Source organism: Myotis davidii, unplaced genomic scaffold (assembly GCF_000327345.1).
Source record: "Myotis davidii unplaced genomic scaffold, ASM32734v1 scaffold292, whole genome shotgun sequence".
Classification (NCBI taxonomy): domain Eukaryota; kingdom Metazoa; phylum Chordata; class Mammalia; order Chiroptera; family Vespertilionidae; genus Myotis; species Myotis davidii.
Genome location: NW_006285042.1, coordinates 620,888 through 637,724, shown reverse-complemented (window position 1 = coordinate 637,724; position 16,837 = coordinate 620,888). Strand labels below are relative to the sequence as shown.

Here is a 16,837-nt window from a genome sequence, read left to right as displayed (position 1 = left end):
CCCCAATCCTCCCCCCATCCCAATCAGTGGTGGGGCCCATCAGCTAATTGCTCATGGCCCCTCCCCTCAGCCAGCCTGGCCCTGATTGGGCCCCAATCAGGGTGGGCCAGCAATTGCCTGCCTTCTCCTTCCAACAGGCCCGGCGCCGATCTGCCGTGATTGGGGCCAGGCCGCCAGACCCCACCTGTGCAGGAATTTGTGCACTGGGCCTCTATTACATATATAAATTAACATTAATGACTGATCATCAGGCAAGTTTACTTTACATAGGACAAGATTAAGATTTCTTCCATCTCTGATAGTATTTGAGTCTATGAATACTAACATTATATTGCCATCATCAAAAGAAGAATTTTATCTACACAAAGGAGTATCAGAGAACCAATGCAATAAAGTTTGGTATTTGGGGTACCTATAAGCACAAATGAAATAGTGCGTTGCATACAGGTACTATTTCATCTACTTTGCTAAATCAAATGCTGTTCTAGAAGTACAAGGCTAGAGCAGGGGAGCCATTGACATAATTAGCCCTTCAAGGCATTTATGCCTCTAGTGGTTAACTTGACTAGTAATTTCATTTGTTTTGCATGTAGGGTCATTAACCAACCCAAACAGAGAAATATTTCCTGAAAGAATAACTACACAGCTTAATTATTAATGCCACATTCAGAAATGAAGCTGGACTCTTTAGGTAAAAGTTTGTGGGACAGAGCGGGAATGCGTGTAAAAAAAGCTGGGAGAACATGGTCAAAGTCTGAAGTTGTTTATGGAAGATAGGCCAGACTTTTCCTGGTTTTGTCAATAAATTACTCAAATAGGTAATGTAAGAATTTTGCAGGGAATAGAGCCATAGGTTCTCTTTCATAGTCTCAGATAAAATAATTCATTCTCCTGTTTCCCGACCTCCTGGTTGGTTTCCTTATTTTTCTTACTGCTCTCTGACCATTCTTTTCCTTTTTCTTTTAACTGAAAACTAGCAGGGCACCCTACTCCTTTGTTCCTTTTTTACTTTTTTGAATTAGTAAAAATGATACAGTATGTATAAAATTCATCTGTTATCACCATCCCTGTTCTTATTCCTCCTCTGAAAAAGTCTAACTATATTCTGGAGTATTTGGGAGTTCATCCACTAAAATATAAGGAAAATGATATTTGCAATAGTACCTAGAAAGTAACTCGTTCATAACTTTTGCTCAAATTAAATATTTATTCATGAAATGATGGACTCATCTTGAAGTGATGAAAGCACAGGGGATGAATTTAGCAAAGGAGACGAATGATTCCCAAATGTACATCACCACCCTTTTCTCTCATTTTCTTTAGCCCCATGCCTTTAATTGCTTATAGGATATTTCTATTTGAACTTTATTAAGTTGAAAACCAAAAATCAACATCTTTCTACCTCTCTAAATTCAATTTTGTGTTGACCCCCCCTCTCCAATGAATTTCAATTTACTAAAACCAATCTTTATTTGTCATGGTGAAATTCCAGTGCTAGAATTCCAGAATAGGTAGATAGATTATATATACATGCCGGGGCAAAAGTAGGTTTACAGTTGTGAGTACATGAAATGTTTATTTTTGTATTATTATTTACTGGAGGCCCGATGCATGAAATTCCTGCATGGGTAGGGTCCCTAAGCCTGGCCTGCAATCAGAGCCGATAGGGGCCTCTGACTTCTGCCTGGGGCCTTCCTTCCCCAGCTGCTGGCCAGGACCTTCCTTCATTCTGTGCGATCCCCTGGTGGTCAATGCACATCATAGCAAATAGTCGAACTCCTGGTTGGTCAAACTCCCAAGGGGACAATTTGCATATTAGCCTTTTATTATATAGGACTAGAGGCCTGGTGCACAAAATTCCTGCAAGGGTGTGGTCCCTAGGCCTGGCCGGTGATAGAAGTGCAAGCATCTGGCATGGAAGGGCAGGTCCCAGCTGACCTCTGGGCCCTGGGAAGCACCTGGGTCCCTGGGCCCCCACTCACCCCCCTCCGCCTGAGTCATGGCGCCCAAGTCCCCACACAGAGATGCAGTGAGTGCGGTCAGATGCCATGGCCAGGGCATAGCATGGGCCTCTGGGCCACCCAGTGGCACTACATGGAAACCGGGCAGGCAGCACGCTTTCTCACTGCACCTCCACTCCTGTCACCCCCACCCCCAGGTAGCTGGCAAGAGGTCACAGCCCCCCGTTCGGGCACTGCGGGAGGTTGGTCGCCGCCACCCACTCCCAGCACCCTGTCCCAGCCTGGGGCCCAGCCCTGATCAGGCGATCAGGCCCTGCCAGCTGCTGGTCACCATCTGTTGGGTGATCAGGCCCCCGCTCACACCTGCCTTGGCCTGGCTCTGCCCACTTACCTGCTCCGCCATCCTGCCATGGACCCACTCTTGTCCAGGTCCATCGGGCCGGCAGTGCCTTCACTGCAGCCCACTGCCAGCCCTGCATTGCTGACACCCACCGTGTTCCGTGCCACCCCTTGGTGGTCAGCACACATAATAGTGAGCGGTTGAACTCCCGGTTGAACAATTTGCATATTAGGCTTTTATTATATAGGATTACTATATTCTTTTCCATACAAACAACTCTAAACCTACTTTTGCCATACCCTCTATGTAATTATATGCTGGAGCGTGCAATTTGAAATTGTGGTGCCGCCCTGCCTTGACACCCGAACCTCTCCATGCAGAGCTCCAGCACACCTGGCCCAGCCCCCAAACCCTCTGGCCTTTTCTGGCGCTTTAAGCCCCACCCTCAGTCCCTCGAGTCACCTAGGGCTGGTCCTGCCTTCTCTGGGTGACTCCCCGCTTCCGCCCCATCTCCGGAGCAACACAGCAGCACCACCTCATCATGGCACCAGAGGAGAACATGGAAGCCTCCCACCCCCTGTGCTGTGCTCCTTCCCCTGGCAGGTGGGCCGTTGGGCACTTAGAGTGTGAGTGGTGGGTGGTGAAGGATTGGTAAGGGGGGCGCTATGCACTCTCACCCCTGCCCTCCCCAGCAGGGGATGGTCCCGCCTCCTCCGGGCGCCTCCCCGCTTCTGCCCATCTCCAGAGCAATGCTCCAGCTAATATGCTAATGATCTGGTCATTACCGTTATGGTGTATTGACCATTAACATATTAGCTCTTTATTAGTATAGATTGTTTATAATAGGTGTTCAGTAAGTGGCAACTGTTGTTATCCACAAATCAATGCTTAAATCTGTTTGAAGGATTGCATTCTTAACTATTATGCACTCTTTTGCAATTCTCCAGCATTGTCTTTCCCATCTCATGATGTGTTGTTCACAATTCTCCTTTTACATAATTATTCTTTTGAACTAGTCTCTAAGACCCAACACTTTCTTTTCCTATAGATTTATGCTTTGCTCTGGGTCAGGCAGTTGCTCAAGCCAACACCTACAGGGTTAAATCTAGTTTCTAAAGCCACCCCTTTTCCCCTCCCAGTCAGTCCCACTTTTCACAGTAGGCTGGCAGCTGTCCCAAGTGCTTACCGAAGCCAAATGCTTGAAGAGAGAGAAAGAGTAAGGAGCCAGCTATGAATCCCTTCCAGAAAAATGAGTCCAAGGAAACTTTTTTTTCACCTGTCTCCACTGAAGAGGTACCACCTCCACCTCCCAGCCTTCCAAAGAAGTCACCTCCGGTGAGTCCCCAGACTCCTTTCTGCCTTAGGCAGGAACAAGCTTGTACTTTTGGTTCTCTTCTTTGGCTTCTTGGAGCGCTAGGCTGAGATGTAATAGGGATTAAAAACTATCCTTTCTTGGAGTTAGAATTAACATGAAAATCTAAACAGGTTTCTTTTACTTGGGAGGGGAAGCAGCAGGAAGAGATAGTCAAAATTTTTCATTTGAGACCCAGGACTTTGCTATGTTTCATTGTATGTATATTCTGAACTTCTCTGTGAAGAAAAGAAAAAGCAATGGGAAAGTCCAGGGAAACTTGGCAAGCACTTCTGTGCTAGAGAACTGTGTGTGATTGTTCTTTCTTTACCAATATAAAAACGCAGCCCTTAGTTCCCCGTGTCCAGAGTCTTAAGCTGGTCACCAAGAGAAGTTTGAGAATAGATTCAGTACTTACGATGTGTTCAAGTTTACAGTGGGAGGCAGGATAGAAAAACAAAAAAAGTAATAATGGTTAAAGCACTTCCAAATTCATTATCTCATTCAATTCTCACATCAAAATCCTGTAATGAAGAGGATACAGTAATAATGGACAATATTTACTAAGTTCTTAATATGGGTCAAGAGGTGGTAGTATTCTCATTTTGTTGAAATAACAGACCTGAAGCATAAAGACAGGTGTAGTGACATGGCCAGGGTCAATATGTTCCCCCAGCCAGTGACAATGTTACATAGCTAGTGAAAGTGTATTAACAAAACCTCAGCTTGCAGAATTCTCAAGCTGTGAGCTGGGAAGGTTATAAGTTAATTCATTGTGTCTTTCAAGCAAGTTATTATCATACATTAATATCCTATATAATAAAAGCCTACTATGCTAAGTGTTCGGTTGTCCAGTCGGTCATTCAACCAAAGTGTAATATGCCAATGATATGCTAAGGCCGCTCAACCGCTCTCTATGACGTCCACTGACCACCAGGGGGCAGATGCTCCAACTGGTAGCTTAGCTTGCTGCTGGGGTCTGGCTGATCCAGATGGAGCGAGATGTGCTGGGCATGCCCTGGAGCCTTCCTGCGGTCCCTCCCTGGCTGGCCAACCTCCCACATCCCTCCTTAGTCCCAATCGTGCACTGGTGGGGTCCCTTGGCCTGGCCTGTGCCCTCTTGCAATTCGGGACCCCTTGGGGGATGCTGGAAAGCCAGTTTAAGCCTGATCCCTCAGGCCAGGCTGAGGGACCTCCCTGGTACATGAATTCATGCACTGGGCTTCTAGTATATTAATATTTAGGAGGGTTGTTTTTAATCTATTGATAGCCACCTCTTCATTATGTTCCTAGATATAGTAAGTATTCTGCCCAGAGCCCCAGGCTTTTCAGTTAATAGTGATGGGAAGATAAGCAAATCCTGGGTCTAGGATCAAGGAATGTCTGAGCAGTTCCATATTAAATGAATGAAGAACAAGTAATGTTCGTAATAGCTTCTATCATTCCTAAATCAGCAATCAACGCAAGCACTTTTAGTAGATAAACAGCTATTTCTTGAAGAGTAGGCATCATTGACTCACCTATCATGGTGACATTACCTATCATGGTGACTTAGAAGAGATGCATTTTTCTGCTGTGGAATGGTAGAGATTTAAATGAGAAGCTCATGCTTGAACCGTTGTCTTTCTGCTTCATAGAAAATCTGTGGCTCCAACTATCCACTGAGCATTATCTTCATTGTGGTGAATGAATTCTGTGAGCGCTTTTCCTATTATGGAATGAAAGGTAATTTTGTGTCCCAAAGTCTTCTCCATGGACCCTCACTCCATGTTTATAATGTCTAGTTTTCTTGTATGCATTTTTTACCCTTATCCACTCTTTCTGTCTTCATCCAAATTGGTCCCTTCCTTTGGCCAGGACTTCCAATAAATGCCTCATGGGATTTTACCTAGTAATGGATACAGGCCAAGCATAGAAAGGACTAATAGAAACCAGAACACAATCTGTGAGAATCGAAATGGGAAAACACTCACCATCTGAGTTCCATTCTTCATATTAGCTTTATGAATGTACTAGAGACCCGGTGCACGAAATTTGTGCACTCGGCGGGGGGGGGGGGCGTGTTTTCCCTCAGCCCCCCCTGCACCCTCTTGCAGTCCAGGAGCGCTCAGGGGATGTCTGACTGATGGGGAGCAGGCCTAAGCTGGCAATTGGACATCCTTAGCACTGCTGTGGAGGCAGGAGATGCTCCCACGACTGCCGCTGTGCTCGCTAATCTTGAGCCCCCCTTTTAGCTGAGCAGTGCTCCCACAGGGGAGCGCACTGACCACCAGGGGGTAACTCCTGTGTTGAGCATCTGCTCCATGGTGGTCAGTGAGCATCATAGTGACTGGTCATTCCCCTGTTTGGTCGATTTGCATATTAGCGTTTTATTACATAGGATTGTTGCTGAAAAGGAGATGGAAGGTATATTAGAAGCATCATATTCTTTATGATTGGCCTAAATGATGCTATGTGTGAACATAGACTGAAGGGAGGAGTATTACATTTGTACACTAAGCACCACCCCATTCACAGCTCCCATGGGCACTGCTTCTACTGCCTGGGAGTCACTCCTCAGTCATTTCACTGCTAGGAGTGTTGAAGGTTAAGATCACCTTCAAAGACCATAGAGCAAATGTACTTCTCTTCCATAAGTTACTTTAATGCACCTATCTTATTTTGTCTCCATTTTTTTTTTCCACCTCAGCTGTGCTGACCCTATATTTCCTGTATTTCCTGCACTGGAATGAAGATACCTCCACATCTGTATACCATGCCTTCAGCAGCCTCTGTTATTTCACTCCCATTCTGGGAGCCGCCGTTGCTGACTCATGGTTGGGAAAATTCAAGTAAGGAAGATGGAAGATCACACCCCCAGAAGTTTTACAGATCAATTTCACAGAGGCTACCACTTAGAGCCTCTTTTCCCAAGCAAGAACACACCATATCATCCAAGACAGATAGAATCTCTCTAAGACAGACACATAGAAAGGCTATTTCTTTCATTATCAGTTTTTCCAATATTTTTACATTCGTTTCAATCAGGAGTTGTTGTTTTTCTTAAATCTAATTTTAACCTACTATCCTGTAGTCTAAGACTAATTCTTGTTCTGATCTCAGGGAAAATAAAGATTGCTAACCACCAGAAAATTTATAATTTTAGAGACGTCAGTGTAGTTATTTGATATATCGCCATCTCTTCTACATATTGAATCATCCCAATTCCTTTAAAATCTATGAGTCCCTCTTTTCGGTTCTTATACCAACTCTTATTCTCTTCTCTAACCTTTCTGTAGTTTTCTTCTTAAGAATTTAAAATTTTTTATGAGTTAGACTAATGGTCTGTTCAGTTCAGTATCTTTTAAGTTCCTGAAATTAGCGCCAGGAGACATTTATAGGATAATGTTATAGTTGTCCTCTGTAACATTATCCTCACAGGCTAGAGATGGAGCTTAGATATCCATTACCCAGTTATTTTCTGTGGACTTGTCACCTATGGATTTATCTGAATTAGCATTTCTCAAAGTACATTCTGTTAAAAATCTGCTGTATAGGATAATAATGAGTGTTATATAGGAAGATAAAGACCTCATGGCGAAATAAGTTTGAAAAATGCTAGGCTGAAACAGCTTAAAATGTTTCTTTAATGCATGACTTCTTATAGCTTTTAACATGCTAATATGCACTGGAAAATCTCAAAGAGAAGGTTATGGCACATAGTGTTTCCCAAACTTGTTTGACCAAAGGATATTTTTTTCAGGGTATCTTGTGGACCCAGTGTTTCAAAGAATTCTCTTAGGAAACACTGGCTTATATCTCACTTTGGCCTCTAAATAATCATTGTTCTAAAGCAGGGGTGGGCAAACTTTTTGACTCAAGGGCCACAATGGGTTCTTAAACTGGACCGGAGGGCCGGAACAAAAGCATGGATGGAGTGTTTGTGTGAACTAATATAAATTCAAAGTAAACATCATTACATAAAAGGGTACGGTCTTTTTTTTCCCAATAGTTTTATTCATTTCAAACGGGCCGTAGTTTGCCCACGGCTGTAAAGTATTTAATCAGCACTTTATAATAACTACAACCTATATGTAAAGTACTAAACAGTTTCGTTTTGTTTTTATTTGAGAGGGGGACGGTACATAGGTAGCTGAGATCTATGTTTGCTCCTTCTATAATATTAGTTACCAAGTCCATCCAAATAGGGGTTTGGCACTATATGCAGAATAAAAAGCATAAGCCATGGTCTCTATTCAGTTATAGAATAAAAGACTCACATACATAACCAGTACTTCCATTGATTTTTAAAAATCACTTCCTTTAAAGTTGGAGTATAGTTCTTGGGTATGGTGAACAATAGCTTCCTGTCTATTTCAGAGGAAATATAACAACCTCTACTTTTTTTTAATTTTAAGGATTTTTTTTATTTTAACTATATATTTTTTTACAACCTCTACTTATGCCCTCAATCACAATCCTTTTTGAGGTATTCTTTATTTTTAAAAAATTATTTTTATTGAGTTATAATTAAAATAAAATACGAAAATCCAAAAGTCTTAGTGTAAAGTTTGATGAATTTTCACATATGTGTCACCATTACCTAACTTACTTTCCCTAGAGTTTTTGTACTCTCAATATTCCTCTCTCTCGCCTTCAAATTCTCCATAGAGATGGTCTTTTCCTGTACCTAGAAGCCTGTTCAAATCTCTGAGACCTTTAAACAAACAAGACTATTGTTAACTCTCCTTTCAAACTGTCTGTCTTATTACCATTATCTCCAAATTTTAAAAAGAATCATCTGTATTTGTTGCCTTCCTTTCTCACTCTTTATTATCACTCCTTAGGGCAGACTAATATAATGTAATGCAATAGAATCCAATTCAATTCAATTTAATTTGATAGAATTTAATTAAATAAATGTTTAGCAAACTTCTATTTGTTCAAATAAGCATGGGGGGTAAAGAGATGAATAAGACACAAATACCTGTTTCACACTGTTCATATTCAACTGCCTTTAATGAAGAGCAGCAGATTGTGGTAAGTAGAATAAAATATAGCATAAATGATCTCTTTATCCTATTGAAATGCCTCTCTCTAAGATCATTGATAGTGATCTCTCTCTTTTTTAAAAAATCCTCACCAGAAATATTTTTTCCATTGATTTTTAGAGAGAGTGGAAGGGAGGGAGAGAGAGAAAAACATGGATGTGAGAGGGACATACTGATAGGTTGGCTCCTGCAAGATATGTACCCTTGACTGGAAATTAAACCCAAGACCCTTTGGTCCTCGAGCCAATCCTCTAACCATTGAGCAAAACCAGCTAGGGTGATAGTGATCTCTTTGTTGACAAACTCCAGCAGTACTTTCTAGATTCTTATTCACTTTAAGCTTATTTTAACATTTCAGTCTATTTATTACTCCTATATTCTTGAAACTTCATGGGCTTCTCTAACACTGCATTTTCTAATTTTCTTCCTCATACTTTTTTGGATTCTTCCTTATTTGGCTTTTTGCCTTTTGTTTACTTCACCCTTTCCTGAATGTAGGCAATTCCCCAGGGAATATATTTTTTACTGTCTTCTATTTCTCCAAATTCTCTTTTAGCAGATCCTATGGCATCAATATTAGCAATGTGCAGATAGCTCCTCCAACTCTATAATCTTAATTTCTCATTCAAGTTCAGTATGCATTATAACTGCATAGTGCCATTCATCACCTGGATGTTCCACCTTATCCTCACTTCCCAAACCTATATGCTCACATTCAATCAGTTATCAAATTCTACCAATTCTGTTTCTATAATATCTCTCACATTTATCCCTCTTCAACAGTGATTCTCACTGCCATTAACTGCCACAACTCGAGTTTTGGTCTTCATTACCTCTAAATTGGGCTATTGAACTGGACACCTACAATGTCATCACTGCCTCCCATATCCTTTTCTTACAATTGAGCCTATACAGGACTGCCAAATTAATCTTCCTGAAAGAAATCTCTGTTCACATTGCTACTTTGCTCAAAATTTTCTGCTGACTCGCCCATTGTTACTAATCTCATCCCCACTGACTTTCCTGCTCTTATTGTCATACTCCCTTTCAAGACTTTACTAAAGAAAAACTGAATACTGCTAAAGTTCCCCTAACAATAGTCAGTGCAAACATTTTCTACGTCTGTTTGCACTGTTTCTACTTCATGGAACTTCCTTCCTCCCCATCCTCCTTTGTCCAAATCCTGTAAGGCTCAGTTCAAAGACCACCTATGTTATGGATTATTCTCTGCCCTTCACTCTTACTACTAGTCAGAAGTAACCTAATCTTCTCTGAACTTTTATTTTTTTGCCCTCATATGGCATTTACCAAATTCTATCTTATTATAGTTATTTGTATATAAATCTAATATTTTCTTCTGAAGAGAAAATAAAGTCTCATATATATTTTTATCCACAGCACCTAGAAGAGTGCCTGGTAAATGTTTCAACTAATACATTTATTCACCCTCAGATACTCAAATGTAGGCACAAGACTGAGGATAGCTGTGGGCAAGCATGAAGATGACTTTTATCCCTAGTGTTGGTTTTTTATACACTGTGACCCATGCCTATCAGTCTGGACTCAACCTTGGCAATCACAACCACCCTCTTAAATATCTTTATTGTCAAATATGCTTTTGGATGTCCTCTCTACACTTCTTTCTCTTTCTCCTTAGTGGGTCTATAGCATTTCCTCCCCTCTCCTATCTTTTTTGTCTGGTCAGAAATTACTCTTTTCACACTAGATCTCTTCCTTTGCCATCACCACACATACCCCTCAGTTCCTAAGCTCTAATTAAAAATTACTTCTGGTGGTGAAATAAAATTTAAAAGGTCTTCTATTTCCCTTCCTTTTTCCACATTAACTTGTTCATGATAAACCTGAAGGAACACTGGACTCTGAGTTAGAAAGTAGAAGTTCTAGACCTAATGCAAATACTAATTGGAATGTCACTTTAGGACTGCCCTTTGATCTCTCTGGATTTCATTTTCCTCATTTGCAAATGGAAGCTAGGTCAAGTCTATCTAACACAGTTCTGTGTTATATGGTTTGAATTACAATGATTCCAGTGATCTCATTTCAAATGTGGGCTTTCCATGTTTCTCTTGACTTCTTTCTCCTTCTGTTAATTTCCTGCCATTAGATTCCTCTCTTATGTTCTTCATATCCTAGACTAATTCCCTGAGTCTTTTACCTAGAAAGTTGCCTATTTTCCTTCTACACCGCTTACATTTCTCTTATTTATTTAGTCCAATAATTTGATATTGCTCTGATCTCCCTAGTCAGACTCTATTACTCCAGCTCAAACTCCTTTTGATTTTTCTGTCGGATGATCTAGCATAGATCACCTCTTTTGGGATTATGAGAGCTGGCCTTTTTTCAGTCTTTTTTCATTCTGATTTTTTCTTTTTCTTCCAACAAAGAGAACTTTTCTCTAGAAGGCCCTTCAAAATGTTTTGCGAAACCCTGGCTCCTCCTTCTGATATTAGTCACCCAACTTTTTATCCCCTACTTGCCGTCATAAGCCTTCTAAGATCCCTTCCCTGGAGAGCCAACCTAGGAAAATTGGATATTTAAAATAAGAAATCCACATCCTAAGTTTCTGGTATCTTTAGCCTCTCTCTGATTCCTTCCTTCCTTTCTTTATATTCCACAGTAGCATGTAATACTTTAAAATCACAGATGTAAACTATATAATTTCCAAGGTTCCTTCTAGAACTTACATTCTATTTATACATAAAGAGACTGCTAGTGTGGTGATATACCTAAGAAGTGTATTGTATACGTGGCCGTATACCTTATTTCAATGTTTATAGTTCTACATACATTCTTACCAGAATTCCGCACTCTTCTACTTTGTATTTGCCATTCAGATTTCAGGAAAAACAACACAACAGGCAGTCCCTACCAGCTGAATGATCTTTATCACTGGCAAGTCTATTCAGAGTCCATGGCTCCATTTTTAATTGCCCATGAAGCAACTGTGGCAGATATTATAAATAAACCAAGTGTTCAAGTGACTAAGCTGAATCTGAGAGCAATTTACCTCTCTCTATATCTTAATGGTTGGGTTTAGAGAAAGTTTGTATTAGCCATTCCTTTTTTCTGTTTAATTGGAGTTTTTCCTCAACACCTGTCAATTTCTAGAGCCAAAGACATTCCTTGAGGAAAACATCTCAAAATAGCCTCTTCTTCTGGTTCTCCAACTTTAAAACATCATCACTCACTACAAATTTATTCTGGCCTCGACATATCTGTACCAGAGCAGGAATTCTCTGTGTATGTGTATGTGTATGTGTATGTGTATGTGTATGTGTATGTGTATGTGTAAAGTAAGAACATAAGAGTAAGGGGGGAGGAGAGGTCATATATGAGAAAGGAGCTTGAAGGGAATGTCCATTACCTCTAACACTCAAGGCAAAGAGTTCTCTCTTTTTCTAGTCTGTTTACTTCATTTACCATTATTATTTCTATTTGCATTTCTCAGGAAATTTTTTCCTCCTCCACCCCTCTCTCTTTTCACTTTATTTATTCTGGCACTGAGAATAGTATGAACTCTGAGTCTGTATTACTTAAGTCTCTGAATTCTGTTTGGAATGACTAATTTAACTCTCTCAACAGGACAATTATGTATCTATCTTTGGTGTATGTACTTGGCCATGTGATCAAGTCCTTGGGTGCCTTGCCAATACTGGGGGGACACATGGTACACACGTGAGTAAAATCATGGAATAAACTGGACCATTTTTCTTCCATTAGGTAAACCTCTTATACTTGTATTACAGATTATTTTTTATTTTCTTACCAGAGATATCCTTTTATTTTTATAGCCTACTGTTGTTTTATTACCAAATTGGTTAAGAAGTTATTTACAAGTTGAACTCTTTCATACTTTATCTGAACTCATTTGTTTTTATTAAATATTTAGGGACTTTTAGAATGCCTAGTTGGTATCCTCTTCATAAAAACTCATCGTATGCTTGAAGGCAATCATTAAAACTATTTTGTCCTCCATATTCCCTCACTTATTCATCCATTCATGCATCTGTACTTTACTGGGGTTAAAAAAATGTCTGTAACATTTTCTTATAATGCATTGTAGAAGTCATATTCAAAGCTTGGATATTTTCCATTTATATGTAGTTGCATATATCGCAGTTGCTCTATCCATTTTTACTAAAGCTACTGATGTTTATGGGGCAAGAAGTATTTGATAGCTTTTTATGTCTGATGGTTCAGTCACCAAAGAGGATTACAGTTGTTCAAGAACCAGGACATATGTATTCATGTTTATAATGTGCCTATATATGTATTTATCCAGTGAGTAAAGAATTTTGTTTGAAATTTAATAATTATTAGATACCTCCTTATTGGTGTCCCACCAAAAATCAATGACACTTCTAATAATTATGATGGATTTTAACATTTTGTTTTGTGTTCAGTAATGGTATGTGGGATAAGGGTTCATAAGGTCTTTCTATTGAAGTGTCTCTTTGACTAAGACAAAATTGATAACCAGAGCTTTAAATTTTGAAGTTGCTTCAGTATCTACTTCTATTTGTTGTACACAAGGGATAAATGGAAATGTCAGGGACAAAATCCTCCCATGCAATAAATACTTCCTGGCAGAGGCTCGAGGGTCACAAAGCTCTTAAGTACCCTCAAGTCTTTCCTGGGAGTGAAGGCAGATGGAGAGTGCTCACAGATTAGAAATGGAAAAGGATCTTTACATGTATACTTTTTTTCCTCCTGTAGCCCTATATTCAGTTTTTACTGTTGTGTTTAATATCAATATGGTTAGTGTCCTCACCTCTCCATTTCAGAGTCCTATCAGTGGTCGGCCTGAGTCTAATAGCTTTGGGAACAGGAGGTATCAAACCCTGTGTGGCAGCTTTTGGTGGAGACCAGTTTGAAAAAACACATGTAAGAGTCCTGGTAATCCTGTATTTCCAAGACTGCAGAGCAGATGTTAAAAGAGGTACCTGGCAGGTAGCCATTTGCCAACATTGGTGAGATATCTGAGGAGTTATGTTCCATTCTGGGTATGGGTCATTAATAGAGAGAAAAACTGAAAAATGTTCAAAGGAAAGTGACCAGGGTGGTAGATGTCCTAAAAAAGACACATCTTATGAAGAAAGGTTGAGGGAAATGGAAATATTTAGATTCAATAAGAATGAAAAATATTATAGCTTTCTATAGATTTTGGACAAATGTCAGGTGAGGCCAATGAGTGAAAGCTATAGGAAACTAGCTTTTTGCTTGAAAGAAGAAAAAACTTCAAATAGAGTTTGAAGTAGTGACTTTATTCTCACTTGAAGCATTTAGGAAAAAAATGTCGCAAGCACTTTGGGAATGGGAAGGGATGAGTAGTGTAAAGGTGATTTAAGTATCTCTAACTTTGAGATCCTATGAAAGGGCAAAATGACCAAGCAGAATGAATTTCTATAGATGAACTTGTCTAGACCAGGGATTTTCAACCAGTGTGCCACAATAATTTTATGAACATGCAATACCTGACTATTTACTCAGGAGTATTGACCTCTTTTCCTTTAGATTGTCAAATTAAAAAATTACAATAGCTAACACAACAATAGTCACTTGGTGTGAATGAATCAAAATTATATCTATTTTTTGTGTGTGTCAGATTGGTAAAAAAAAAAAAAATGTATTTTTTTTGTGTGCTGCAGAATTTTAGTGATTAGTTTCTGTGTGCCATGAGATGAAAAAGGTTGAAAGTCACTGGTATGGATGATCATTCTCTCTTTTCCTAAATACTTTACATTGTCAATGGTGGTGGTGGTGGTGGGGAGCGGGGAACAGTATAAAATAAGTAAATTGAGCTTGTATGAGGAAGTAGTGAGAACTGGGTAAGGGAAACTGTCTATTCTTAGATCAGCCGAATTTTCTGGCTCTGTTTTTTGCTCTCAGTTTTCTTTTTTAGTCTGTCTTCATGTATATATTCCCTCTTCTATAGCTATTTATCATGCTTCTAGTTTTTTTCCCTCTGGTGTCTCTCTGTGTCTTGTCTTCCTGTGGTCTTAACTCAAATGGTCTTTTATCCTTCAGACCATTTAGCGATCATTTTGTATTCTTTATATGTCTGGGGTCCAGAGTTCATAATTTGGAGAAATAACAAAACTTTGGCAAGTGAGATTCTATACACTATGAACTATACAAATATGTGTGTGAAATAAGGTTTAAATAGGGAGCAGAAGAAGAAGTGAAATACACTGTAAAATAGAAAATGGGAAGGACAGATTGTTCTGTGTCAGGAAAAGATCTGGGTGGCAGAATGAAGCACAGCAGTACACAATGAATGAATAAAGCATTAGCAACTTTATTTGAAATTTGCTTCACTTGGTAACTGTTTCACAAAGATAGTTAATCATAGGACAAACCCATCTCCAAGTTTCCATCAGCCACCTCTAAGAACATGGACTTCCTTTTATACTCTCTGGCAGACTTCCTATAAGCACTAGGTAAATTACTTGATCAGCAGTTTACTTCACTGTCCTATGTTCTAATCCTATTCCTACCACACATTCCACAAAATATTTTCTCTAACTCAGTCAATCATTTGCTTAATTTGGTCAATAAATATCTACTTTGTCTGTAATATATGCAGGTATTATGGAAGACAGTGGGGATTACAGAAATGAGTAACACACGATTTCTGTCTTAAAGGAACTCACAACCTACTGAAAGAAACAGACATTTAATAAAAAAAAATATATTATAATAGGTATATATGGAGCACAATAGTGGCATAGTATACAGGATGATTATTTTTGGTATGGTAAAGGGGTAAAAGAATGTTAAAGATGCATGTTTAAACTAAGGTTTGAAAGATGGGTAAATGTTTGTATGTGGTGAGCCAGGTATATTTTAAAATATCTAATATAATATTCAGATACCGGGGAGGCAATATCTGAATCTGTCTCTGTATATGTACTTCCAGCTGAATCTGAACACTGATTGGGTACAGTGCAGCTAAGAGTTATATTGAACTGATAATATTCCTTTTGTTTCAGGAAGAGGAACGGACTAGATACTTCTCAGTCTTCTACCTCTCCATCAATGCAGGGAGCTTGATTTCTACCTTTGTCACACCCATGCTAAGAGGTTAGAATCTTTTCAGAGCGGCCCTCTATAAAGCTTTCTCAGCCAGACAAAAATCTGTCCAAGACTTCCTGCTGTTCATCCTCTTATAAGGGCTTGAAAACCTGAGGTAATCTCTTTCAATCTTGATTTGTCTGACCCCAAAGAAAGATTATGGATGTCTACGTCTACAACCTGAAAAACTTGAGCTTGCAGAACATCAAGGACTCAAGATTCAGGATTACTTTTTTTTTCTTTAGGAGATGTGCAGTGTTTCGGGGGAGACTGCTATGCACTGGCTTTTGGAGTCCCGGGATTGCTTATGGTGATAGCTCTTGGTAAGTCCAGTGTTGCCGAGGAAACTAATAATCACCGATGCCTGCCAATGTAAGGCATCATGTGAGCACTTTACACAAATGATTTTACCCACCCCTCAGACTAGCTCTTTTAGGTAGGCATTATTGTAGGGGTTTCTCCTAAACATTGGAGATAAATTCACTAAAGTCAAAAACCTTTTTTAAAAAAGTGCTCAAGGTTATACAACTAATAAGAAGATTCCTAGAGAGCTTTAAAAAAAAAATAACTGAGCCATGGGCTTGATGTAGATCCAATTAAATTAGTCTCTCTGTGGAATAGGGCCTGAGCATCTATACTTTAAAAAATATCTAGGTAATTCTAATGTGTACTCTCTACACTAAAATATGAGGGGAAGCAAGGAAGATAACCCTTTCTCTCAAACTAGTTTATTTCATCTGGTAATTGAAAGATACATTTGAATTCTTTGGGACTTATAAAGTCACTTCTAGGTTTAGCAGTTTCTGCCCTGCTCTGCAGTTCTCCCAAGGAGCATTGAGAATAAGAGGAACAAAGAGAATAAGAGGAGTTGGATAAGTAGGTGGGGATTCCTGCAACTTAGATCGTGGCATTCTCTTTACCACCAAGAACCCAGTAATGGAAGAGGAAAGGAGCTGCTTAGTTTATGCAATCTAATGAGAAATTTGGACATAATTGTTTCTAATCACTGACCTGGAAACCTGTTCTCACTCTGAGCCTTTGGGTAACACCCCCTTGGAAG

General features: G+C 39.6%; 1 protein-coding gene across 2 annotated transcripts in view; it reads left to right on the top strand.

Annotated features, from left to right (window-relative positions):
- Window positions 1-3,460: 3,460 nt before the first annotated feature.
- Window positions 3,461-16,837, top strand: part of SLC15A2 (solute carrier family 15 (oligopeptide transporter), member 2) — a 29,432-nt gene continuing 16,055 nt past the window's right edge. For both annotated transcript variants that reach the window (XM_006755342.2, XM_006755343.2), the window contains exons 1-7: window positions 3,461-3,636; window positions 5,290-5,377; window positions 6,342-6,483; window positions 12,286-12,378; window positions 13,488-13,587; window positions 15,696-15,786; window positions 16,023-16,100. In XM_006755342.2, coding sequence (XP_006755405.1) covers window positions 3,532-3,636; window positions 5,290-5,377; window positions 6,342-6,483; window positions 12,286-12,378; window positions 13,488-13,587; window positions 15,696-15,786; window positions 16,023-16,100 — 697 coding nt within the window. In that variant the 5' untranslated portion in view covers window positions 3,461-3,531. The remainder of the gene's footprint in view (window positions 3,637-5,289; window positions 5,378-6,341; window positions 6,484-12,285; window positions 12,379-13,487; window positions 13,588-15,695; window positions 15,787-16,022; window positions 16,101-16,837) is intronic.